Source organism: Callorhinchus milii, unplaced genomic scaffold, assembly GCF_018977255.1.
Source record: "Callorhinchus milii isolate IMCB2004 unplaced genomic scaffold, IMCB_Cmil_1.0 Scaffold4, whole genome shotgun sequence".
Lineage (NCBI taxonomy): Eukaryota > Metazoa > Chordata > Chondrichthyes > Chimaeriformes > Callorhinchidae > Callorhinchus > Callorhinchus milii.
In genome coordinates this window covers 55,965,629-55,993,053 of record NW_024704745.1, presented here as the reverse complement: position 1 = coordinate 55,993,053, position 27,425 = coordinate 55,965,629, and the positions used below count along the sequence as shown (strand labels likewise).

General features: G+C 42.1%; 1 protein-coding gene and 1 long non-coding RNA gene across 4 annotated transcripts in view; one reads left to right on the top strand and one right to left on the bottom strand.

Moving 5' to 3' along the window:
* Positions 1–4,080: 4,080 nt before the first annotated feature.
* On the bottom strand, positions 4,081–23,474 carry LOC103184315. 3 transcript variants are annotated; one of them, XR_488508.2, is made up of 5 exons: positions 15,259–15,341; positions 15,102–15,176; positions 14,195–14,288; positions 13,925–13,983; positions 7,226–7,640 (listed from the first exon to the last, which is right to left on the bottom strand). It is a non-coding gene; the product is annotated as an uncharacterized LOC103184315 (long non-coding RNA). The 3 variants fall into 3 exon arrangements; XR_006085062.1 differs by lacking the exons at positions 7,226–7,640; positions 13,925–13,983; positions 15,102–15,176; positions 15,259–15,341 and adding an exon at positions 4,081–4,151 and having other exon boundaries at positions 14,195–14,275; XR_006085063.1 differs by lacking the exons at positions 7,226–7,640; positions 13,925–13,983; positions 14,195–14,288; positions 15,259–15,341 and adding an exon at positions 23,393–23,474 and having other exon boundaries at positions 15,120–15,176.
* Positions 23,475–23,854: 380 nt separating this feature from the next.
* naalad2 (N-acetylated alpha-linked acidic dipeptidase 2) overlaps positions 23,855–27,425 on the top strand; it is a 31,256-nt gene continuing 27,685 nt past the window's right edge. Inside the window, exons 1-3 of the mRNA XM_007902240.2 lie at positions 23,855–24,064; positions 24,799–24,901; positions 25,751–25,937. Of these exons, the coding sequence (XP_007900431.1) occupies positions 23,983–24,064; positions 24,799–24,901; positions 25,751–25,937 (372 nt within the window). The 5' untranslated portion in view covers positions 23,855–23,982. The remainder of the gene's footprint in view (positions 24,065–24,798; positions 24,902–25,750; positions 25,938–27,425) is intronic.

Here is a 27,425-nt window from a genome sequence, read left to right as displayed (position 1 = left end):
CTTTTAGTCTTTGATTCTCTAGATACGTGAACATTGTGACTTCAAGGAATTAAGATGGTTCAGTTGGGTTGTCATCCACATTCTCACTTTGTTTGCCTGTATCTGACGAGCAGTAATCTGGAACGTGAGAGGATGGAACTCAACAAAATAAGTTACAAAGAATTAGAAATGAGTACATGGAAACAAGAGGAGGCCTGTTTTATATTTTTAATATTATTTCCCTGCCTTTTCTCCATACCCTTGCTTTTCTCTAAAGCAGTATTACCCGTTCAAGTATTTATCAATCTCTTTTAAGCTCAATTGATTCTGCCTCTACTGCCTTTTGGGAAGTGCATTGAAAATTTTCACAACCCTCTGTGAAGAAATGTTTTCTGGTCTCACCTCTACTCATTTTAGCTCTAATTTTAAGATTATGGACCCAACAACTTGTTATGGTCATGTGATTTGCATAGGAATGTTATGAACTGTCTTACAAAACAAAAAAGCACACAATTCCACAGGAATCTCCTTGAAGCACTGAAACCAAAACCAGGCACCTGGAATTTGTGGACACGATGTAATACATTAACAGAGCACATTTCTATCTAACTGTTCTGCACTGCTGATTGATCTAGAAAGCCATCTCTCACCTGTAGCCTTCAACCTTTCTCGCTCACAACCTTTCTTGTCTTTATTTAATCAATTCTGTTCTGATCTTACCTAATGAATGTTCTTACTTAAAAAAAAAACCTCCTAAAGACCTATCTCTTTGACGGTGCCTTTGGTTATTTCTAAATTCATTGACTGTTTCTTTGTCTATATCACATTGTTAAATTCTTCAAGATATTTTATGTAAATACAGATTATATAAATGCAACTTGCTATTCATAACATAAAATTAGATTTTTCAATCTCAAGTCTGAGCATCTCTTTTGTTTGTCAGTCACTCAGTTTCTCTCCTGTGGTTTCATGTTGATCCTTAAATCTGAAAAGCAGATAGAATTAGTTCAGAGTTTCTCTCGCCTCCATCTTATATGTGTCAGCCTGGGACAGCCGGTAGTACTTTTGTCTCTGAGTCAGAACTTTGTGGGTTCAAGCCCCTCATCGATATTTGGAACTCACATAGTCTATGCTGGCACTCCAATGCAGTGCTGAGGGTATGCTTAGTTGTCGGAGTTGACAGAAACCAAGGTCCCATCTTCCTGTCCAGGTGGGCATTATAGATTCCATGACATTGTTTGAAAAGTGAAGGGAGTTTCTCTCAGGGTCTTGACCAACAATCCCTCCCCCCCAATAAAATTAGTCATTCACTCTATGGCTGTTCATGGGATATTACTGTGCACAATTGGCTGCTGAATTCACCCACAAAATAGTCGCCATTTTAAAAGATAACCTGTGAAGCAGTCAGATGCCTCAATAACATGATAAAGCACTGACAGACTGCCTGTCGGACATCAAGTCCTGGATGTGGGCAAATTTCCTACAGTTGAATGTGAACAAGACTGAGGTCCTCCTGATTGGCTCACGCCAGCGCCTCAGCACCTCAGGCTCTGGCAGCATCAACCTCCATGGTTGCACACTTCAACTCACCAACCCAGTCAGGAACCTAGGTGTCTTGTTTGACCCTCAACTGTCTTTTCTCCCCCACATTCAAGCCATGACCCGCTCTGCCTTTCCTCACCTCTGTAACATCGCCCGACTCCGCCACTACCTCACCCCTCAGGCCTCTGAAACTCTTGTTCATGTCTTCATCACATCCAGCTGGACTATGCAAACACCCTGTTTGTCGGCCTTCCCAACTCCTCCCTCCACAGGCTGCAGATAATCCAGAACTCTGCAGCCCGTATCCTCTCCCGCACCAAACTCCGTTACCCCATCTCCCCCATTCTCGCCCAACTCCATTGGCTCCCTATTCTTCAGGGGATCCAGTTCAAGATCCTGGTCCTCACCTACAAAGCCTTCCATGGCTCGTTCCACCCTCCCTCTTCGACCTCCTAACCCCCTACCAACTCGCCTGTTCCCTCCGCTCAGCCAGCTCCAGCCTGCTCCACGTCCCCAACCCACCATTGGCGGGAGAGCTTTCAGCCACTGTCCCCAACCTCTGGAATTCCATCCCCCAATCACTTCGCCTCGCCCCCTCCTTAGCCTCCTTCAAATCCCGCCTCAAAACCCTCCTCTGCAACTATGCATTTGGTCATCCCATTCCCCTCCCTTCTCCCTCTCTGACCCCAGCTCGGGTCTGAAATGCTGCACACTGCGCTTTGGGACGTCCTACTGATGTGAAAAGCGCAATATAAATGTAATCTTGTATCAAATATCAGGATGAGAGCAATAGCTCAGGCTCATTGACCTCCCAAATGACAAGGAGCCAGGCATGTATGACAAGCACACTAACTTGCAATAGTTCCCTTCAGTAACGTGGAGGGGCACCCTCTCGAGATGAAAGCTTGCAGGCATAACTAGATTACTGTGCATCACTGGTGTGTGTGCAAAATACATTGTCACTAATCTTTACTGTTTGTAGCTCATTGACACATCCTCCAAACATGAAAGGAGTTTATATCAAACCCATTGCAGCTTTGTTTGCAACCAAATGATCCAATATGGAATGTAGATTGACACAGACAGACATTTTGTCTTTATACTCAGCTGGGAGGACTCTTATAATATATTTCCTCTCATGGTCTCCCTCTGTCTCTGTCTCTCAGTGTTGTCTCTAAGTCTCTCTCCCAGTCTTCCTTTCTCCCACAAAACACACAGTCACTAACCTTTATAATATATTCTCTCTCACAGTCGTGTATTTGTCTCTCTCACTATCCAGTCTCTCTCTCTCAGCCTCTCTCTGTCTGTTCCACATGGGACGACTCTGCCTCCCTTGGCAACTAGAAAAAAGTACATTTATTGTAGACTATAGATGTATCTCTCTGAATGGTGTGTGCTTTCCTCTGTCGCTACGTAGTTGCAGAATACAATGCATACCTCATTTTGGGGCTTAATTAAAGCATTTTTTATTATAGCTCATCAAACGATAGGAGATCCCCCCACCCCCAAAAAAAATGGCCCTAAAACTGCCAGATGCAAGACCTTTCCGATGAGGTATAAATCATGTCTCTACATCAATCGGCTATTGCGTGATTGTCGGATACACAGATACAGACATTTTGTCTTTATTAGTATAGATGTAATACCACAAACTGGCAATGAAAAGATGAGAAATATTGAGTAATAAAGCAAAATGTTTTGCTTTTGTTAAATTAATGTATTACCATCAAATCCTTTGCTTCTTTTAACCCAGCTTTAAAACTACATATGAAGATTATCCGGTAAAATTTGTGGCATTCTTTACAATCAGTATAAATTATCACCCCCGGGTGGAAACGACCATTTCCCGATTTTCCTTTTCAGGTCCAATCGCCGATCATTTTTTGGAACCTAGATAGATTGAAGTAGATAATTTTGTTTGTAATTTTAGGCCCCAGTAATGGGCTCTTAAATTATTTTTGTTTTAAATATTTATATTCCATCGTTCATCTGCCCTTCAACCAAATAGGAATGCTGCAAATTTTACCCCTATATGCAGTAATAATAATATTTGATATCGCGTCTTATTACGTCAAGACTTTTCAAAGCGCTTCACGGAATATACTGTAAAGTGAATTGACTATATGTTGTGGGTGAAATATGTTCTGATAATCCAGTTTGATTTGTGTATAATCATTCAGAAAGAAACTAAAAAGGAACATGGAACTGTAGCTCACAAAGTGAGTTTCCTTTTCTAAACATTTATTATTTCAAACAGAATCCTAGCCATTTTATCGCATCATTGGAGTTTTTAAATGTTCCTCCTACTATTTCAACACTTAGACGGTCGTTTTTCACAAAATACAAAATCTCACTGACTGTTATAGTCGAACTATATCTGGGGTTGATATTTAATAGGCGAATTATCCTTTCCCCATTCTTTTTAATGTACATGTCAACACTTTTACCAGTCTCTGGATAGACAGAAAGGCTGATGAAATAGAAACTAGCTCGAGGGATAGTGACGACACCTGTACTTTGAATATAAGTTGAGTGTATATTTAATTTAATGCTGTCAAATTTATGGGGATTTCCTGATGTCACTCTGTCTGCTCTGGTAGTCCTGAGATTGAAGACCATAGGCTTCTCCACTGTAAAGAACAGAGACAATTTTTAGTAAAGTACTTTCAACCCACTGTGCTTAAAGAAGTATTAGTCAAGATTCTCACTGCTGTTTGCAATCTCACCTAAACCTAATCCGTAGTTTAGGATTTCCACATTATTATAATAAGAAGAATCGTTGCATTTGATGTAGTGCCTTCTCACGTCTTCTAGACGTCTCAAAGTGCTTCACAGAATATACTATAAAGTGAATTGACTGTATAATTTGTGGGTGAAACGCAGCAACCAGTTGCGTACAACAGTATTTTACAAACAGTTGTGGATTAAGTGACCAAAGACAAAATTGTCTCATACACAGGGGGAGAGCAGGTAAAATTTCAGGTCACAGTGGCCACCGTAGAGGGGCAAAAGGTTTGCTCTTAAGGGTAACCAATCGACTCGTACTTATTCATGAATAACGGAACAAAAAAAACGAATCCAGCCACCGTGAAACGTTACAGACAGACGATCAACAAAAATGTAGGGTACAGTACAATTTACATTTATATAGCACCTTTCACATCGGAAGGACATCTCACTGTGCATACAGAATTTTACACACCGCCTAGTAGGAATTTATCCGTACTGGCAAAGTAGAAATTTATCCTTGTCTCACAGTAGATTATTAATGCAATTTAAGAGGTGAATTGCGAATAAGTGGTGTCAGTTTCAGGCTTTCAAAAGGCATTCCTGCACAAGGATGAGTATACATATTTCTGTGGTTTATTTCATTAAAACATTCTTTTTGGATTTACATGATGTCTAATATTCAGCTTTTATTTTCCCTTATCCCCAAACTACTTCCAAATGAAAGGAAAAGGCAAATTTGATAGGGATGGCTCTTCATTCTCGTGGCAAGATTCAAAATAAAGTAAAGTCACCAAACCAATACTTCTTTAATAATCTCAGTTTTCAGTCCTTGTCATTCCAAACTTGGTGTAACCTATGTAATGGACCTTGGCCTTTTGTCTCAGAGCTGTGGTTTTATGGTTTTATTGTGGAGTCCTGTAGCTCAGTGGTTAGAGCACTCGCTTTGCAAGCGAGAGACCTGGGTTCAATTCCAGGCAGGGCGAAACCTTGGGCAAGTTTCCTTACTCCACACGCCTAATAATAATCCCTCCAAAACAAAAAACAATAATAAATTGGTCATTTTCAATCTACGACTGTTTGTGGGACATTGCTGTGCGCAATTGGCTGCCGCGTTCGCCCACAAATATACAGTCAATTCACTTTACAGTGTGTTCTGTGAAACGCTTTGGGACGTCCTCCTGACGTGAAAAGCGCTATATCAAATGCAAGGATTATTATTATTATTATGGGTCAATGTGATTAACAAAGGATTCTCTGCAGAAAATATAGTTTATATCAAAGATACAAAGAATGTACACCATGGAAACTGGCCACTCAGCTCAACCAGTTTGTGGAGGTGTTTTCCTCCACATGAGTCTTCACCTATTCCTTAATCCCTATTACAAGGTGATATAATTTTTCTTTTCTTTCTGGTAGTGATGCATCAGGAATGTTATTATTTTCCTAGAGCCTTTTTCACCCTAGTAATGCTAAGAATAATAAACAACAATCAATGCTCAACAATTTCCTTTATTGTTAGATGGAACACCACAAACTATCTGTACATGAAATTATTGAAGAATAATCATAAGTTTTTTTGCTTTTGTTAAATTACTGTATAACGACCAAATCATCCGCAGTTTTCAACCCAGCTATAAAACTGTATATGAAGATTATGGGGTAAAATTTATGCCATTTCTTATTTAGCATTAATGTAAATCAGTGTGGCCTGTGAGCCAAGACCTTTTCCAGTATTCCAACTTCCACTCCCTCCCTTACTGGCGAAAGTCCTCCTATGGCAGCGGCAGGTGCCGGGGGTTGGGAGGACGCAGCACCGAGAGTGGAAATAATGCTGTCTGTTTCTGCACTCTGTACCCAAGATGAGTGGGGGTGGGGGGGCTTTCTGACAGGCAAGCACGTCTCCTTATCCACCGCGTCTATAGTAAACGCCAGATTGTGAACCGCACAGCTGAGTGGGAGAGAGGGATTGAGAGAGGGGTTGAGAGAAGGGGGAGAGAGGGTGTATGAGAGGGAAAGGGGGAGTGAGAGAGAGATTGTGTGTGAGGGGTAGAGAGAATGATTGAGAGAGAGTAGGGTGGGAGTGTGGTAGGGGGTGATTCACAGAGGAGGAGAGAAATAGATTGAGAGAGGAAGTGCAGAGAGAGGGATTGAGAGAAAGTATGAGAGGGAACCGAGGACAGGCACTGTACAGATTTACCACAGAAAGCTTCTTCTTTCCCCAATGAAAAACTTCTCTACATTCTTCATCCCGCCCTCACCCTACCTCTGCGACCTCCCAACCTGGCCATTTCCTTTGTAGACCAAACAGCTTGCTTCATGTCTCCCCACTCCATCTGCCCCACTATCATCATTTTGCCCCTGCTCTCTATTCCTGGAGGCCCTCCGACTCACTCTCTCCCTCCCTTCTTTCAAGGCGTGTCAAGACCTAACTCTTTGACCAAGTTTTTGGTCATCTTTTCCTCTCCCCATTCCACCTTCCTCAGCCCCCACCCCCAGCTCAGGTGCCCAGCTGGCAGTGTCGAGCACTTTGAAATGTCCTTTCAATATGAAAAAGGTGCTGTGTAAATCGTGTTATGTTTCTGGAAGCGAAACACAAAATATTGCTTATGCGGCCCGCGGAGCTTTCTCTAATAGGGAATCCGGCCCATGGCAGCCAAAAGGTTGGACCACCTTGGTGTAAATTATCAGTGGCCAGGTGGAAACCCATCTTTCCCGATAGGTGGTTTCTTCCTTTTCAGGTACAAGCCCCTCTCCATTTTATTTATTAAAAAAAAAGCTAATTTTAGTTTTGTAATTTTAGGGCCTACATTGGGTCCTAAGTTATTTTTGTTTCAAATATTTATATTCCAGCGTTCATCTGTCTCTGACCAAAACAGGAATGCTGCAAATTTTAATCCGCTATGTGTTCTAATAATCCAATCTGATTTTGTATAATTATTTAGAAGGCAACTAAAAAAGACATGGAACTGTAACTCACAAGGCAAACTTCCATTTTATAAACACTTAATATCAGAACTTGTATCCCATAAATTTTAGCGCATGTGGTTTGTTTTGAAAGTTTCCTTCTACAAAATGAATCCATACTTGGTCTCCTTTGAAAAGGTATATGATCTCAGATATTACAATGGTTGATGTATACAAATCATTATCACAATATAGTTCAGAAAACTTTATCCCGTTCTTTCTGAAGAACATTTGCACTTTTCCGTTTACTGGGAGCACAGATAGGCAGATGAAATAGAAACCCTCAAGGGGGGCTGTGAAGATACCAGTGTCTACATTGTAACCATCATTGACATTTAAAATAATAATGTTAAATTTCATGGGATCTGCTGGTTCTACTGTATCTGAATTTTTCATCCTGATCTGGAAGATCACTGGAAACCTCACTGTTAACAATAGAAACAGGTTTTAGTAACTAAAGATCATTCAATCCAAGAAATCTGCTCCCTTCACAGGCCAAGCCAAATCTGCTTTATCGGAGACTTCATCTGAACCAAGATAAATTATATAAAGATGGGTGCAGATTGAGATAAACAAATATTTTATGTTGCATAATGATTTTTATTTGCTTCTGGAGCTGGGAAGCAAAGGGTTCAATATTGTCTCTTGTTTGTCTACAAGTACACGGTCACTACACTTGAGAGCACAAGTATTCACACCGAACTGATTTGAGGCATTTTGACATTATAGGTGATATATGAAGGACAAGGATTATTATTGGATTGATGTTATGTTATCTTCTGTCAGGGGAGCATTCTGCCGAACAAGCTGCTATGTCCTAAAAGAGATCAAGCAAAACAGTCATCTGTTTCAACATCTACACTTTCAATCTTGCCCTTATACCTTCTATAATGATAATCATAATAATATTTGCCCTTGATATGTTATCCCCAAAATACACAGTCAATCCACTTTACAATATATCCTGTGAAGTGCTTTGAGACATCTCGATGACATAATAAAGCACGATATCAAACACATGGATTATTAACTATCATCTGTCCTTTCTAGTCCACATCTGCGTCATGACCCACTCTGCCTTCCGCCACATTTGCAACATCGCCCGGCTCCGCCATTGTTTCACACCGCAAGCTGACGAAACCCTCATACACGCTTTTATTACATCGAGGCTTGATTATGCAAACTCATTGCGTGTCGGCCTCCCCAACTCCTCCCTCCATATGCTGTAGATCATCCCGAACTCTGCAGCCTGCGTCCTCTCCCTCACCAGGCTCCGCAACCCTATCACCCCCATCTTCGCCCAACTCCACTGGCTTCCCATCACACAGAGGATACAGTTCAAGATCCTGGTCCTCACCTTCAAAGCCCTCCGTGGTCTTGCTCCCCCCTACCTCTGTGACCTCCTAACCCCCTACCATCCTGCTCGTTCCCTCCGCTCAGCGGGCTCCGGTCTGCTTCACGTCCCCCGCCTCGCTCGCCCCACTATTGGCGGGCAGGCCTTCTGCCACCCTGCCCCCACCCTCTGGAACTCCATCCCGCAGTCCCTCTGCCTCGCCCCCTCCCTTGCCACCTTCAAGACCCATCTCAAGACCTTCCTCTTCAACTGTGCTTTTGATCTCACTGCTTCCTCCCTGCCCTCCACCTTCCCCGACCCCAACCCCCAGCTCAGGCCAGTGCTTTGGGACTTCCTCCCGATGTGAATGGCACTCTCCAAATGTAATTTTGTTTTATTATTATATTGTAATATCAAAATGCATCAAAACTGTTGACAGGTATGTGTTGTCATGTGTAGTGACTGTGTATTTGTGGACAAACTAGAGACAACATTGGGAGATCCTGACATGAAAGGCGCTATAAAAATGTAATTTGTTGTTGCTGTTGTTGTTGAACCCATACTCTCCCACTTCCAATATCAAACATAAATCATTATGTCCCATAAAATATTTGTTTATCTAAACATACCTATATTTAATTTAACTCAAGGAGATACTTAGCCAAAGGAACAGCCAGAAAGGTTGCAAGAAATCACACATTATCATGGGGAAGAGGTCATGTAGGGATTTGAATGTGAGGACTAAGATTTTGAATTCAATTCACTGGGTGATGGACCCTGGGGCCTGCAGAGTACTGGATGACCTGCAGCTTGTGTAGGGAGGAGCTGGTGAGTCTGAAAAGTAGTCTCACACTTGTGTTCAAATCCATTGACTCCTTGGAACCTCCCTACCTCTCCGACCTCCTCACTCACCAATCCACCACCCAGTGTCTCCGCTCAACTGGCACCGACCGCCTACTTGTCCCTCGCACCCGCTGCTCCATCATCAGAGGTCGTGCTTTCAGCCACTATGCTCCAAAACTCTGGAAAGCTCTCTCTCAATCCCTCTGCCTTGCCCCCTCTCTTCCCTCCTGCCTGAAAACCTTCCTCTTCTTACGGCCACTTCCCCCCCTCCCCCAGGCTCGGAATCAAGCTCCACCACTGTTAAGCGCTCCGAGACACTACCCTGCATGGAAGGCACTATATAAGTGCAAGTTGTTCTTGCAGTCTCGCCTAGATGTGATGAAGGTGTGAATTAGTGTCTCAGAAGCACATTGGGAGAGGTAGTGGTGGAGACAGGTGATTTTGTGGAGGTGAGGAAGGCTGAGCGAGGCAAAGCCTGGATGTATGCCTTAAAGGACAGTTGGAGGTCAAACAAGACACTGAGGTTGTACACTGACTCCCATCAAGTAGAATGTGCATCCGTGTAAATCAATGTGGTCAGCACCTGAGGTGAAAAGGTGATGACAGGAGCCAAGCAGGAAAGCCTTGGTCTTGCTAATGTTTAGTAGAGAAACTTAGAACTCATCGAGGACTTGATGTCTGACAGGCAATGAACCCGTATTTGCATAATCGAGGTCGGAGGCAGAGATAGAGTTGCATGCCATCCACTTACATGTTGAAATGGACCCCATGTCTATGGATGAAGTCACATATGGAAGGTGAATATATAAATGGTGAAAATAAGAGGATAGAGGTCTGAGGAACACTGCTCAAGTGACTTAGATGAGAAGAAGTGAAGATACTGAAATAGATAAGAGTGAAAGCAGGACAAAGCTGTGGAGTGGAGCAGAGATTTAGATGGGACCACAAACTCAGCATAAACCAAGGATTGTACATTCGGGATTCAATTTACTATCTGAGTCATGGGGGTTTGGGTGGAGGAGGGGGCAGAGCTCAGCTGCTCCTCACAGTCTTTCCTTCTTCCATATTATTTAACAGAGCAATGGCCCAAACATCAATCCAGTGCTAACCTTTTCTTTCTGTTTTTCCCTTACACAGTGCCACTCTTGCCTGTTTCCATGTAAAATACTGGTTCTTTTTATTTCCCCCACACAGTCAGCCCTTCTCACTTCTCTTTCCATAATCTTTTCTTCACATAGAACCAGACTTTCCTTTCTGTATTAAATCTTGTAAAGTAACTATATTAAATCTCTAATCTTAAAAATTACTAATGAGATTGTAATCGTGCCACTGAAGTATCAGCCTGCTGACAGCCTGGGTCAGGTGGTAGCATTCTCACCTCTGACTCAGAAGATTATGGGTTCAAGCCCCATGTCAGGACTTTGAACTCACAATCCAGGCTGACACTCCAGTACAGTGCTGGGGGTGTGCTGCATTGTTGGAAGCGCTGCCTGCTCAGTTCAACGTTAAAGATCCATAGCATTATTTGAAAATAGAAGGAAGGTTCTCCTGGTATTGTGGCCAACAATTCCCTGTGTAAAATTGGTCATTCACTTGATGCCACTTGTGGGACATTACTGTGCAAATTGGCTGCCAGATTTGCCACCAAAAATACAGTCATCACAATTTACAGTAAATCCTGTGAAGTGCTTTGAAATGTCCTCCCAACCTGAAAGTGCTCTGTGACGCTACCCCACATGAAGGGCGCTATGTAAATACAAGTTGTTGTTATATTGTTGTTGTCCTCAAAACAGCCATTATCACCCCCACCTTCCCTCGACCCATCGCAGCTATCTAGCTACTGGCCCATCTCAAATCTCCCCTTCCTATCCAAGGTCCTTGAGAGAGCTGTTGCCTCCCAGCTTCGCTTTTTCCTCTCCTCCCACTCCCTCCGCGAGCCCCTCCAATCGGGTTTCCGTACTACCCACAGTGTGGAAACTGCTCTGGTCAAGGTCACAAACGACATCCTGACCATGTGTGACCAGGGCTCCCTCTGCCTCCTCGTCCTTCTCGACCTCTCCGCTACCTTTGACACCGTGGATCACTCAATCCTCCTCCACCGCCTCTCCTTGCACCTCAACCTTCAAGGTTCCATCCTTGACTGGTTCAGTCCTACTTTTCACACCGCCACCACTTCGTCGCAGCAAACGGTTTCTCCTCCAGCCCCCGCACTGTCTCGTGCAGTATTCCTCAGGGCTCTGTCCTCGGTCCCCTCCTCTTCACCCTCTACATGCTCCCCATTGGTGATGTCATCCGCAGACATGAGGTAAATTTCCACATGTATGCAGATGACACCCAACTCTATCTCTCTGCCTCCACCTTGAACTCCAGGACTACTGGCGTCCTGACTGACTGCCTGTCCAACATCAAGTCCTGGACGAGGGACAACTTTCTCCAACTCAACGTCAATAAGACCGAGGCCCTCCTGATTTGCTCGTGCCAGCGCCTCTGCACCTCAGTCGCTGGCAGCATCAGCCTCCATGGCTGCACATTCAACCTCCCTAAGCCAGTCAGGAACCTGGGTATCTTGTTTGACCCTGAATTGTCCTTTCTCCCCCACATCCGCGCCATGATTGGCACTGCCTACCAACACCTCCGCAACATTGCCAGACTCCGCCACTTCCTCACCCCTCAAGCTGCCGAAACCCTCACTCATGCATTCGTCACCTCAAGGCTTCATTACAGGAACTCCCTCCTCATCGGCCTTCCCAACTCTTCCCTTCACAAGCTGCAGATCATCCAAAACTCTGCAGCTCATGTACTCTCTTGCACCAGGCTCCGTGACCCCATCACTCCCACCTTCGCCTGACTCCACTGGCTCTCCATCTCCCAGCGGATCAAATTCAAGATCCTCGTCCTCACCTTTAGTACCATCCATGGCCTTGCCCCCTCCTATCTCTCTGACTGCTGATTCCCTACCAACCTGCCTGCTCCTTCCGGTTCATCAGGCTCCGGCCTGCTCCATGTCTCCCGCCCTACCATCAGTGGAGGGGCCTTCAGCTTCTCTTCCCCCACACTCTGGAACTTAGTCCCACAGTGCCTTCACCTCGTTTCCTCCCTCACATCCTTCAAGACCAGTCTCAAGACCCTTCTCTTCGACCAACTTTGGTCTCCCTCCCACCTCTCTGCCTTCACTCACCCCTACACCATCTCTCCCCCATGCTCGGACCCCGACATCTGACTGTTCAGCGCTTTGGGACATCCTCCCAACGCGAAAGGCGCTCTATAAAGTAATTTTGTTGTTATGTATACTAATAAAACAACAATGTCTGTCTTGGGGTTCAAGAAGGATCTCAATAACCGATTGACATAGAGATATGATTTATACCTCATCTGAAAAGTTCTTGCACCTGGGAGTGATATGCACATATTTGTTTTCGGGTATCTCCTATCGATATTTATTTTCAGTTTTGCGGTTTTCGGTGCAGTTACACCTGGTTTACGCCGAAGTGGCAAAGTGGCACTGTGGCATTGTGCGTCACAGAGCACATACGTATGTACCATGCACTGCAGTTACACCTGGTACCCGCGCCAGCTGACTGTGGTGCTGTGGCATCCTGCATAACAGAGCACGCACGTAATCAAGTGGAGGGAACAAAATAACAACAACAAAATTATATTTATATAGCGCCTTTCACATCGGGAGAATGTTCCAAGGCACTGGCCATTCAGTGTTTCGGACCCAAGCTGGTGGTCGGTATCAGGAAGCGTGGAGAACAGGAGGGAAGAAGGGTGACCGAAGGTTTTGAAGAAGACAAGGGAGGGGGCGAGGCAGAGGGACTGCGGAATGGAGTTCCAGAGAGTGGGGCAGAATGGGCATTGGGGTATTGATGGGGTTTTAACCAGCTACAACAACAACTACATATCTTACAATTGAAAGCACTGCCTGGCAAGCTTCCCATTGATTTGTCCAGCTAGGACCACCCTGCCCATTAGAGTTTACCTTGCAGGGTGAACAAGAGCTGAATGGGAAGAATGCCTGCAGTGAACTGGACTGCAGAGACTGCCACAGCAGTTTGAGTCAATTCCAGCATTTAGTTGCCAAGCACATCAGCTCCAAGGAGATCCTTCCTACCAATCCCCGCAAGAAGGATAGTTGGTCATTTGACATCTGACAAACCCAGGTTTGAACCTTCAGTCGGGGATAACTGGTGCCAGGAACTGCCAGTGAGATTCCTGGTCAACAGCATGAAATGTGTGGGATTATCATCATCCTTCCCTCTGCTTGAATACACATCCCTACCCATTGAGCGATGGTTCCACCATTTGGAGGTGCAGAACTTGAGAGCTTGCTGTATACCAGGTGTACTCAGCACCAATCGTTTAATTCAGATCTTCATGTTGGGGACTTTGGCAAAGAGCCAACTCTGCCTCCCCCTGTTTTTCTTTATCACTTACTAGCAATCATGAGCTATTTGCTAACATCTGTAGAAAAACTCAGATAAAGTGGGCATTTCAATTCTCTGAAAGAGGAAACTGAATTGAGTCATTAACCTTTACTCCTGCCTCCTGGCCGACAGATTTAAGTAGGGTCACGGCATCGAAATTGGCAGCTGGGATTGAGATGAGACAAAGTGTTAAAGCAGGTGAGTCAATGATGGCAGCTGATCCTTAGTTAAAACATAGTAAGAAAGTAGCAACATTTCTTAACAGGTTACTTAACACAAGAAAATTGTTATGAAATGCCGCAAACTTTAAGACTTCATTTTGTACCAATAAATTTTACAGAATTTTAGTATTATCATTGAATCTGAATACACTTACAGGATTCCATGTCGTGTTCTAATGATGTAACAATGTTTTCTATATCACTCAACAGACGTGTTGTATACTGTATCCATGGGGCCATCGAGATTCCCTAAAAGATTTCAGATAATATGCTAAGTATCAGTTTCATAATCAATTAAACACTGAGTACATGCCATGAATGACCAAATAACATAAGAAGGTACAGAAAAGACAAGTTCCCTTTTTTTGGTTTTCAAGTATAAACTTTTTTTATATAGTATAAGTATAAACATTCCTAGTTTCAGATGACTGAATCCATGCATCAACTGAATTGCCCTTCTTTGCATCCTCACCAAAGCAAGATATCTCTACTGTAGTATACTGTACAATGAGCACCAAGATAGCACACATGGAGTTGGATACATACAAACCCTTTATTGCTTCTTGGGAATTATGTTTTATCCCTCTTGCTATACAACAACAACGTGGATTTATGCTACCTTCACATAGGATAATGTCTTGGAATGCTTCATTCATGACTCCAGTGAGAGAGGTACATAAACAAAGAGAGAAGACATAGAATGAGAGAGATATGTATGGAGGCACAGAGAGAAAGTGATAGAGTAAGATAGAGGTAGAGAGAAAGAGAGACGGACAAATAGGCAGACGGTAGAGAAAAAAATGAGACAAACACAGTCTCATTTGTGTCTGTGACAGATTGAGGAATGGAAAGAGACCAAGAGAATCAGAGATAAAGAAGAAAGAAGAAGAAAAACAGAAATATACAAACAGCAAAAGAAAAATGTTAAAGGTTATGGAGAAAGAGAAAGCTAAAGACTGAATGAGTAGCTACTTTATGTACACAATGGGCTAAATGGCGTCCTTGTATATTTTAAATTCTATGATTCTTCAAATCTAGAGGGGGCTTGACAGAAACACTTACCTTCAAGCATTTGTCAACAACTGAGTTCTTATCTTCATTGCTGTACTGGAAAAGGATGAAAGTCAGAAAAATTCCCTAATAAGAAAAGAAAAGCATTATGCAAGATTTATTAAATCTGTTCAAGAAAATTCAAAATTAACAGGATTTGCAAATGTACCTTCACCACACAAAACATTCTGAAGCACCAATTATTCAGCTTTTCAACCACACTTCTCTCAATCTCTCTGTATTCACCCTCACATTCAGGAAAGCTATGATGTCCTTCTTGTCAAGTTATAAGTATGGAGAAGAGGCGGAGATCTGAAGAGGGAGGAGATGTACTCCCATTGGATTATATCTTTCTGGTACAGGAATGATTTGATTTCATGAAAGTACAAAATTAGCCCAAAGAAGGATTCTTTTGGAAAACTGTTCAAATGAGGAAGTATGAATTTGACTCAGTTGGTTAAACTTTGGCCTTTTGGTTGAGAAGCTTGAGGGTTGAGCCCCACACCACGACTTGAGTTTATAATCTAATGTCAGGTCTTTATACTCACAGTCTCGACTGACACTCCAATAGAGTGCTGAGGGGTGCTACATCGTTGGAGGTGCCATCAATCAGATAAGACATTAAACCAAGGCCCCATCTCTATGTTCTCTATGTTCTCTATCTCTATGTTCAGGTGGACATTAAAGATCCCATGATACTATTTGAAAAAAGAAAGGAGTTAATAATAATAACCTTGCATTTGATATAGTGCTTTATTACGTCTTCAAGACACCTCAGAGCGCTTCACAAAATATACTATAAAATGAATTGACTGTATATTGTGTGGGCGAAACGCAGCAGCCAATTGCGCACAGCAATTGGTCAATAATCCCCAAATAAAATTGGTCATTTCACTTTGCAGGTGTTTGTGGGACATTGCAGTGTGCAAATTGACTGTGAAATTCACCTATGAAATACATAGTCACTTGACAGTAAATCCTATGAAATGCTTTTTGAAACATCTTCCCAATGTGAAAGGCGCTGTATCAAATGCAACGATTATTATTAGTAGGAGCCGTACAATAATCAACTCCCTTTTCATATATTTGCAGCTAACTCAAAGAGAAAAATATGTTGTTCTTCATAACCAAATACAATTAGTGGAATTGGGTAATAATGGGAAACAATTTATTTGATTATCCCAACAAGTTAATCTTTTACAGTATTACAACATCCAACATTTCTGGATTGGCTTTCAGGACTCAAAGAACAAAATGTTTGAACAAACATTTATAGTCACCCATTCAGATGTACTCATTCCAAACAATTCTGTGAACATAATCTAATCGGTTCAAGCTGTTGATTACCCTTTGTGTAAAGGTAGACATCCTGGTGTCTGTCCACAAAATGCTCTTCACAACCCTGAACCTTTAATAATAATAAACCTATTAATTATTGCATTTGATATAGCGTCTTTCATGTAGGGAGGACAGCTCAAAACACTTTACAGGATTTACTGTTTAGTGTATTTTATAGGCAAACACAGTAGACAATTTCTCAGCTCCATAACAGTTTTTAAACATAAATCTTTTTGGAGTGTAACTATTTCAACTGCTAGTCAGCTGCATGCTATGTAAATGTAGCACCTCAGGTGGTGCTTGCTTCATTGCCCATTAACACGTGCAACTACAGGTGATGTCTCCAGCATTTCATGTGTAACATTCAACAAAACCATATACATTAATGTGGACCAGTCCTAAGAAATTGGCAAATAAGTAACTGCCATTTGTTGAACCATAGCTTTCGGAAAAGTTTTAAACCATGGTTCTATGTGAACCACACAGCTAAAGGACTATTTACATATCGATAGTGGCTTACGTTCATCCACTCTGGAAATCATACCACTCCTTCAATACCTCTTGTTATTCCAGTGTTGATGGGGTTGCATAATATTGCAGTAGAGATTTAAGAGAATGATACCACAGATGATAAAAATAATCTTTTCATTTGGTTTTACTGAGAAGTCTAGCGGCGAACATGATAGCCAATTTGTACACAGTAATATCCCACAAATAACCATGAAGTGAGTGACCATTTCTGTTTGAGGGATTGTTAGCTAGGATACCAGGAGAAACTCCCTTCTCTTTTTGAGTAGTGCCATGGGATCTTTACCATCCACCTGATCAGGCAGACAAACCTCAGGTTAACATCTCATCCAAAGGACAGTACCTCCAACAATGCAGCACACCACCAGCACTGCATTGGAGTTTCAACTCAGACTGTAATTTTTACTCCTGATGTGGAGCTTAAACCTTCTGACTCAGAGGCGAGAGTGACTGAGCCAGTGACACATGTACAGACATAATATAATACTAATAATCCTTGCATTTCATATAGCGCTTTTTATGTCTTCTAGACGTCTCAAAGCGCTTCACACACAATAGACTGTAAAGTGAATTGACTGTATATTTGTGGGCGACATGTGCAGCCATTTGCGCACAGCAGTGTCCCAAAAACAGTTGTGGATTGAAGTGACCAATTTATTTTTTTTCTTGAGGGATTATTATCAGGCGTGTGGAGTAAGGAAACATTCCCAAGGTTTCAACTGCCAAGAATCGAACTCAGGTTTCTCGCTTGCGAGGCGAGTGCTCTAACCACTGAGCTACAGGACTGTGATGCATAATAGAGGTTTTGAAGATAGGGGAAAAGATGGGAAGATAGGAGATGTGCAGAGCCTGATTCAAGAGATAATAGCAGGTACTTATGGACGTGCTTCAGTAACTCTAACCACTCTGTTTGCCTATTCTGTGTACCTCAAAAGGCTTGAGAAACGTAGGTTTAAAACCAGAGTCTTTTTTCTTGTTTCTCAAAATGTTTAGTTTCTTTTTGAAAAAAACTACAGGAATCAGATTTTCTCATGGAAAAGAAAAACTTGAATCTGCTTGAAAACGGGAACAGACAAGCTAAACATCAGGTTAATGCACTGCTTGTCTTCCAAGCAGCTGTGAGCTAAGCCCTCAGTTCCAGGTGTTCTCCAGTGTACATACACTCAACCAGTTTCAAATAAAAAAAAGTCAAACCTGGACCCCAAAGTTGCTGAGTTTTGTACTTTTTTTAAAAAAAGGCAGCTTTACATTTAAGTACAAAGGAACAATTGAATATTTGGGTATTCAACAAGTCTGCCACAATTGTATCAGTGATTACAAATTGGAAAAATAAAGTCCCGAGATCACTCGTAACCAATAGTCATAAGGTTAATAATCCTTTGGTATTTGGTATATTGTCTATTTAAAAGAGGACTGTGAGATAAGATTTAAAAAAATACGATGTCTGAACAAGGTCCCCCCAACATATACTCAAATAAGCTGTACTGCACAATAATATTTAAGCACAATCCATGAAATTTGATTATGAATAGTTTGAGATCAGGGCTAAGGTACATTGCTTCCCTTTCATTCCCTCACATTCTCTTCCCTTTAACTCTTAAGTCTAACAACTCCTTAGTGAACATAACCAGTGTAAATAAAAAATGTGTTCACATTTGTTTGTGGGACACACCTGAGCACAATTGGCTGCCACATTTTGTCCACAAAATAGACAGTCAATTTACTTTACAGTATATTCTGTGAAGCGCCTTGAGACGTCTCAACGATGGTGATAAGGCTCTATATCAAATGCAAGGATTATTGTTACTATTATTTATGCAACACATAATAACAGAGCCCAAGCTTCAAAGCTCACAGAGAAAAGTACTGCAGGGGGCAGAATAGGTCTTACAGTTTATGAGGCCTAGCTGGGGAAAAAAGTGAGTGCGGTAATAATGGCGAAGAGCAATAGGGGCCTCTTCGCCCCATAAGGCCTATAAGAACGTACATGCCTGCAAAGGATGAATTCCAATCACTTCTATGATGTAGTACTCAACATAGAAATTATGCAGAAAGTTGAAACTTGATCCATCCATTTTGTGATTCATAAAACAGTGAGGGAATTCACACAACATCCTCAACTTAATTCACAGGCCATTTTTTGAATCTGGCACATTAAAATTAACACTATTTGATATAACTCTAACTATGTCACAACATCTTAAAGAACTTAACCTGTAATTTCTGTCAAGTGTAGTGATTGTGTATCTGTCAGAAAACACAAAAGCCAATTTGCACACAAACAGACATGAAATTAATGTTCAATCTTTCTGGAAGATTGTTATTCTGGGCGCTGGGAAAATGTAGTTCAATTAGAATTTTGGGGGGCTCAGCTGGGTGCCTGATACATGCCAAAACTCATCATCATACTTAAGTGTTCCACGTACGTATTCCGCCAACACATGGAAATTTTGCTTTATCTGGAATGGATTACACACTCTTTTCCTGAAGGGATGCATCCTGCTTACCTAAGAGCCCTAGAGGATATGTTGGGATACTGCAAGCATAGCTTGCCATTGAGCTCGAATTCAAGAACCTCATACTCATCCTCACCTACAAGGCCATTCACGGCCTTGCTCCCTCCTACCTCTCCGACCTACTATCCCCCTACTTACCTGCCCGTACCCTCCATTCCTCTGGCTCCGGTCATCCCCTGCCCTAACCGCCCTACCATCAGTCTCTCAGCCCCTAGGCTCTGGAACTCCATCCCCCAGTGCCTTCGCCTTGCTTCCTCCCTTTCCTCCTTCAAGGCCGGTCTCAAGACCTTTCTCTTCAACCGTGCCTTCACCTCCCCTCTCGACTCTCTACCCCCTCCTCACTCCCTCCTTTCCCTCCCCTCACCCTGACCATTTCCCCCTGCTCGGGTCCCGACCCAACTGTCCAGCACCTTGAGACATCCTCCCGATGTGAAAAACGCTCTATAAATGCAATCTTGTTGTTGTTGTTGAGAGCACTATCTGGCAGCTTCCTGCTGTTTGTCCAGGTAGGATTAACCTACCAATTAGTGCTTTGCCTTATAGTATTAGTGGGGTTGAATAGGAAGAATCCTTGCTTTTAGTGACTGTTCTACCTGTCCAAGTCCTGTTGATGAGTAAGTCTGGCTGGTATACCATCATCAATAACAACTTGCATTTATATAACGTCCTTCACAGAGGATAATATTTTGGAATGCTTCATAGTGATGGGATAAGATGCTGAGCAAGGGAGAAATGGGAGGGGGAAGTAACCTTAGGTGTGGTTGGATAGGCTTTATGGTAGGAATTTAAGAAAAGTAGAGGGGAGATGGCATCAGGAGTGTCCTGGAGTACTGTGGATCCTACTGGCTTGGAAACCAGTCTTCCAAGACCACCACAGATTTAATTCCAACAGTCTGCTGTCAAACACATCATCTGTGAGCTTGCTTAACCCCTGTTTACCTTTCCCCAAGCGGTTCCTTTGCAATTCAGAGGTAAGTCCAGGTAAGGAATTTTACCTCAAGTGAGGGGATCTCTGAGTTAAAATGTTTTATTTGGAGTTGCAACGCCTTACTTCAGGAAACTGACTATGTTAGAAATTAAGTTTCCCATGTTTATTTCCACTGGCAACCTGCCAGATGATCAGAAGGCTGAGGGCAGCTGAGTACAGATTTTAAGTAAGGTATGTCAGTGCTTCCAGTATGAATTATTAGATGTAAAACACTTGACCCAGTACAGTGTTGTCAAAAACAGATTTGTACTGAGCCACAAGTGTGGCAAATGAACAACAGTCTGAGCCAAACCAGTTGAAAAATGAAACAAATCATAAAAAAATGTGCACCAATATATTTATTTATAAGCATGTCATTCTCTTTTGCAACAAAGTGAACACCAAGAATGCCACACAGACAGCAGCAAAACAACAACAAGCCAGGGAGAGGGGGCTGATAAGCACTGTCGAAGAGGAAGGTTTTAGAAATGATCGGAAAATGGGTAAGGAGGTGACAAGGTGGGAAGACTGCGCGACAGAGTTCCAAAGTTTTGGGGCACAGTGGCTGAAAGCATGGTTGCGGACGGTAGAGCAGAGGGCATGAGGGACAAGCAGGAGACCAGAGGTTGCCAAGCAGAGACAGAGGGTCATGGAGTGGGGAGAAAGCAGGTCAGAGAGATAGGGAGGTGCCAGGGCGTGAAGGGATTTATAGACAAGTGTGAGGATCTTGAAGTTGATCCATTCCATGATAGGGAGCCAATGGAGCCTGGCAAGGACTGGTGTGATGGGGGTACAGAGTTTAGAGCAGGTGAGTATATGAGCGACTGAGTTTTGAATTAATTAGATTTTGTGGCTAGTGGAATTAGGAGATTGGCGAGGAGGGCATCAGAATAATTGAGGCGAGAGGTGATGAAAGCATGAATAAGGGATTTGACTGCGTTAGATGTAGGTATAGTCGGAGGAGGGCAATGTAACGGAGATGGAGGAAAGCGATTCTGGTCATGGACTGGATATGGGGTAGGAAGGACACCTGTCCTGATGCTTAGGTTACTCAAAACTCGAACAAAAGCATGTATTAGCAGTATAAAAGTAAAATAACACATTAGTGTGAGATTTGACAGTTGTTTTTATCAACCAATTTCTGAAAATGTTGTGAATTTTGGGACGGAAACTTGGCATCTTGTTTGACCCTCAACTGTCTTTAATCTCCACACACATGCCATGATCCATTCTGCCTTCTTCTACTTCCACAACATCGCCTAGCTTCACAACTGCCACTCTCCTCAGGCCTCTGAGACCCTCATCCATGCATTCATCACATCCAGGCTCTATCATGCTCCCTGCTTGATGGACTTCCCAATGCTGCCCTCCACAAGCTGCAGATTATTCAGAACTCTACAGCTTGTGTCTTCTCCCGCAGCAAGCTCCATGACCCCATCTCTCCCACCCTCGTCCAGCTCCACTGGCTCTCATCCCCCAGAGGATAGAGTTCAAAGTCTTCATCCTTGCTTTCAAAACCCTCCACTGCCTTGCTCCTCCCTATCTCTGTGACCTGTTAACTCCATACCAACCTATCCTCTCTGTTGACTGCAGGTGGGTCAATCGTATATTATATCTACTACAGATAAATTCCTTGAAGTTTAACTATTCATAATTTAAGATTTCAAACACCAAGATAATCAAGCTCACAGATACAGATGCCCCTTCAACAACCGATTTTATTAAAAAGACCTTTATATAGCCAGTGCACGTACGGAAAGGTTTATTTACCAAACCGGGAAACACTTGCCTTTATTTCTTATGGAGACTGTTTCAACTTTCAGTTATTCAGTACCAATACTTATACAACATTTTTTCCTTGATCTAGTTCTTACTCTTCCTCTTTCCAGTCAATCATTACTTTCCAATCACATCACAATATGCCAAACTCCCCTTCTGTTCACGTAACGTAGAACATCTCATTAAAACATTCTTCTTTGCTTGAGCGCATCTGTAGAAATAAGAAGTTGAAATAAGGGGACCCAACTTTCTTCAATAATGACCTAAAATTATCAATCCTAGGCACAGCAAGATCCAACGAGAGACTCTGTTTTATCTCAAAGGTTTTCAGATAGTTTTAGCAGACTAACATTTAGAAAGGAAAAACAGTATAAATTAGTCAAAATCTACTATGCACAAAATACATACAAAAAGAGCATAATAATCCAATTAACAGAATGTCAAAAGGATTGAAATATTAGAATCACTACAGCAACAGTAAAACTCGAGTAAGTCGTACATCTGCCCAAATCCTGTTGAATTTCCTATTATTTATAAGTTTCACTTAACTCATACGTTATATAAGTCATATTAAATGTATGGTCCCAACTGATAGAGTATATGGGTTCCGAGTCTCAACTTTGGGCTTGGACTCAACATCCTCTTCGACCGCGCATTTGGGTTCCAACCTCCTACCCCGACCCTCACTGCTCTCCACCCTGCCTGATCCCAACCCTCTGCTCAGGTACAAATCTCTGACTATCCAGCCTCTTGGGACGTCCTCCCAATGCGAAAGGCGCTGTACACCCAGTTACCTGCAGGGTACCCCAAAGATCCATCCTTGGCCCCCTCCTCTTTCTGATCGACATGTTCCATCCTGGGGATGTCATACGCAGACATGGGGTACACTTCCACATGTATGCAGATGACACCCAGCTCTATTTTTCCACCTCACATTGCGACACCCTAGTCCCCTGATGCTCTGTCAGATCTCAGGAGCTGGATGAACTCAAATTTCCTTCAGCTGTATTTTGACAAGATTGAATACTCTTTAGCTCCTGTCAACATCTAAAATCACATGGTTTTCACCTCCTCCACCTACCCGACCTCCCACTAAAACTCTGCGAACCCGTACGCAACCTAGGCGTCAGGTTCGACCCCCAATTATTATTCTTCCCCCACATCCGATCCCTCACCAGCTACTCCTTGTCTCCTGAATCCTCGGCTCCACCAACGGCGGCCGTGCCTTCAGCCACTACGCCCCGAGGCTCTGGAATTCCCTTCCGCACTCCTTTCGCCTCGTCCCCTCTCTTCCTATTTTCAGGTCTCGGCTGAAGACCTTTCTTTTCGACTGCACCTTTGGTCACCTTCCTCCCCCTCCCCCTGGCTCGGGCCAGGGATCCGTTACTGTGAAGCGCTCTGAGACACCGTCCGGCATGGAGGGCGCTATATAAATCCAAGTTGTTACAAATGTAATTTGTTGTTATTGTTGGACCCATAACCTTCTGATTCAGAAGCAAAAGTGCTACCAACTGAACCAGGCTGACACACAATGTGTGAATGGGTTAATGTTTTACACTCCAGGAAAAATGTTCACATTCCTGCACAAATTTGGCAATGAGATGCAAATCTCCAAGGTTGCAATTTGTTATTTATACTTTGGTAGCAAAGAGAAAAACAGAGCAAGTGAGATCAGCATCAGTAACAGAGAGAGAGAGAAAGAATATAATAACAACAAGGAAGGGATAAATCAGGATTACTGTAAACCACAAAAAGTAGTGAAAATATGAGATCGGGCAACAGTTCTTACAGATGGTTGTGCATCTTGCTTATACTAACTGGAGTGTTCTTCCTTGGTTTTATCATCGGTAAGTATGTAGCATTTCACTTTGTGAAATGAAGTGAAAGGACAGCTTTTTGTAGCTATCGCTCTCGTCTTCAGAGGCTAGGCTTTTTGACGAGCATAAAACAGATTTCAAATGAATTTGAAATTAGATTTTGGATTTAATTTGGATTGAGTTTTTAGATTGCGCAACTAGCGACCTCCTGACTGATTGTACCTTGGCACACTACCCTGCATGAGGGCTGCCATATAAATGCAAGTTCTGGCTGTTGAGTTGCATTGGACAAGCTCTTGATGAATGGGTATCAGGATATGAAAGAGAAGGGCTTGAAGGGGGGCAGGAATTGGGCGGGTACGGTGTGATTAAATTGACCTTCTTGCTCTGTGAGCCAGTGCGGGACTCGATGGGGCAAAGGGATTCTTTCTGTCTTGGGGAATTCTGCTATTATCAGTGTCTAAATCACAATGTGGTCAAATTTGAAGTAATACAGGTATTTAAGAACCCATACAGATGGATAACCATATGGTTAAAACTAGTAATAATAATAAGTTATTATCGTGCCTTTCACTTCAAGAGGGTGTCTCAAAACCCTTCATATGATTTACTGTAAAATGTAGTGACTGTGCATTTATATAATGCCCTTCATGTAAGGTGGCATTTCAGAGTATTTAGTAAGAGTAGTTACTGCTTTCTTTTCAATAAAAGTGTTTCAATTACTTCTGTTGTTCCACACTGCAACTCAAAATCTTCTCTTTTAGGTTGGTTTGGACGACCCTCCTCCCACTCTTCTGCAAACCTACAAAATGTGAGGATGAAACTGCTCAATGAAATGAAAGCTGGAAATATCAGAACATATCTACAGTAAGAAGCAATATATTTTTCCTCTAAAGTCTGAACAGCAAATTATGGTTAAGTTGTTCATAAATCTAGGGCTTGAATGTACCTTGATTGGTATGCAGAAATAGAGATAAACAGCTGTTACTGAAACTCTAGGGATGTGTGTCTGGCTGTACAAATGCTATGTAAACCTAAATTGTTGCTGAATTAATATCAACAATTAATATAAATTAATATCAATGATTAGACAAGCTAGGGCTCTGAAATCTTGGGAGAAGACAACTCAGAGGGGAACACATAGAGGAGCACAACATTTTGAATGGAATTGAAAAAGTAAACGCAGATCAATACAATACTTCAAATTGTATCCTGATGGTAGAGAACATAGATTTAGAGTTGTTAAGGACAGTTACCAGGAAATTTTTCTTTATGCAGAGGGTAATCAGCGATTTTTACCAGGAAAAGTGGTCGAGGCCAGGGCACTGGACTCATTTAAAAAAACAGCTTGATGCTGTGATGGAGGTATAGTGGGGTGGGTGTTCTGGATATCAGATGGGCCTTCTTCATCCAGCCGGATCTCGTGACCTTGTGAACAATCTCACCACTTTTATGTTTTCCAATTTATTATGTGACAGTCCAGCTGGACCACATAAGAAATTAAATAATGTTGACTCTTTGTCAATGGTTATTCTACATACAAATCTAATTCCTATTTTGATGATGCATTGTATTTCACCCACAAAAATAAAGTCAATTCACTTTACAGTATATTCTGTCAAGCATTTTGAGACGTCTCAAAGATGTGATAAGGCACGATATCAAAGGCAAGGATTATTAACATTATTCAGTTAATTCTTGTTTTGTTTCATCCAGAAACTGGACTCTGCATCCTCATTTGGCGGGGACTGAAATGAATCTCCAGTTAGCCCAACAGATTCACAGCCAATGGAAGAATTGGGGACTGGATTCAGTTGAACTGGTCCACTATGATGTTCTGCTGTCTTATCCCAATGAAAGCAGTCCTAATTACATCTCTATTATGGATGAACATGAGAATGAGGTGAAGTGTTACCCTTTCATTACATCTATATATTTAATTCCATCTCTACATTTGTTAATCTGAAGTGCCTCAAACCTAAGGCATCCCCGAATCTAAGGCACAGGCAGATTTGAGAAGATTTAGAGAAAAAAGGGAACTTTCCTACAATTCTAAGTTGTCATTGATTCGAAGGCGCACACTAATTTCGGAGGATCAACTCTATTATAACGCATTTCACTTTTGCTTATAACACAATTGAGGACCCCATTCCATGCTCATGCAGGCAGTCAGCCTGCTCACTTCCCGCAAGTCAGCCAGCTTTTCACACCTCCAGGTCATTATGTTGCTATCAACGTCACTTCATGCTTTGCTGTACATGAGCAAAACAGGATGTGATGCAACCGATTATCTATTGACCTGGACATCGGCCATTTTAGTTTTCTGCACTAAAAAAAGGCCAAAACCTAGGTCATCAGGTCACTTCTAATGTCACATCCTGATTTTTTCTTTAATGCAGGAACTGGTTGATACATATGGAGTGGGCTGACCAGCTGTCCGCATTTGGAGTCAAACCCGCTATGCCCTCTCACTATAAGATTTTTCCTACAAATACACAGTCACTGCACTTCACATTAAATTCCGTGAAGGATGTCCTCCCGACAAGAAAGACACCATGCCAAATGAATATTATTATGTTTATTATTATTATTTTAAACATGAGTTTGAATTTTATGGATTTATACCAGTTCCATTGAACATTTAAATGAAATAAAGTGAGCCTTAGATCTAAGTAAATATGGCAAGAGAAATTGGTAATAAAAGTTCTAAGAGTAGAATAAAACTCGCCCAAGTCTAATCTGTATAAATCGTATAATCGCCTAAGTCACACATCTGACCAAGTCTTGTTCAAGATTTTATATTCTATGTAAGTTTGATATGAATCATACTTTGCATAAGTCATGTATGGTCCCAACTGATATGACATATGTAGGTTTGCTGTACTCTGTGAACTTTGGTCTAGATTGTACTGGCTGAAACTAGGTCATGTGATTATGTGGGAGCTTTCACTGAGGTATTAGGTTATTTCAGGAAATAAGCATGCAATTAAAGTCAGTTTATTCTTGTAATAGTTATTTTTACCCTTGAGAGCAAGTAACAGCCTGGAAATTGCTCCAATGTATCTACCTTCTTCATAATATTATTTTTTTTGGCAGCAGGAGGCCATTTGTAAATGAGTCATCGTAAAAAGATGCACAAGGTGACCAAAAGTCGTGATACCGTTACAATGTCTAATAAGTCTTAAAGAAATTAGATTTTTTTAATGTAGATAATAGGGTAGTTATCACGATTCTTTGGTCACCCTGTACATTGCTGGAAAATAATAATAATAATCCTTTATTTGATATAGCGCTTTACCACAACTTTGAGACGTTTCAAAGCACTTCACAGAATATATTGTAAAGTGAACTGTACAATATACAACTGTAAATGTTGTTGCCAAAACCCAGG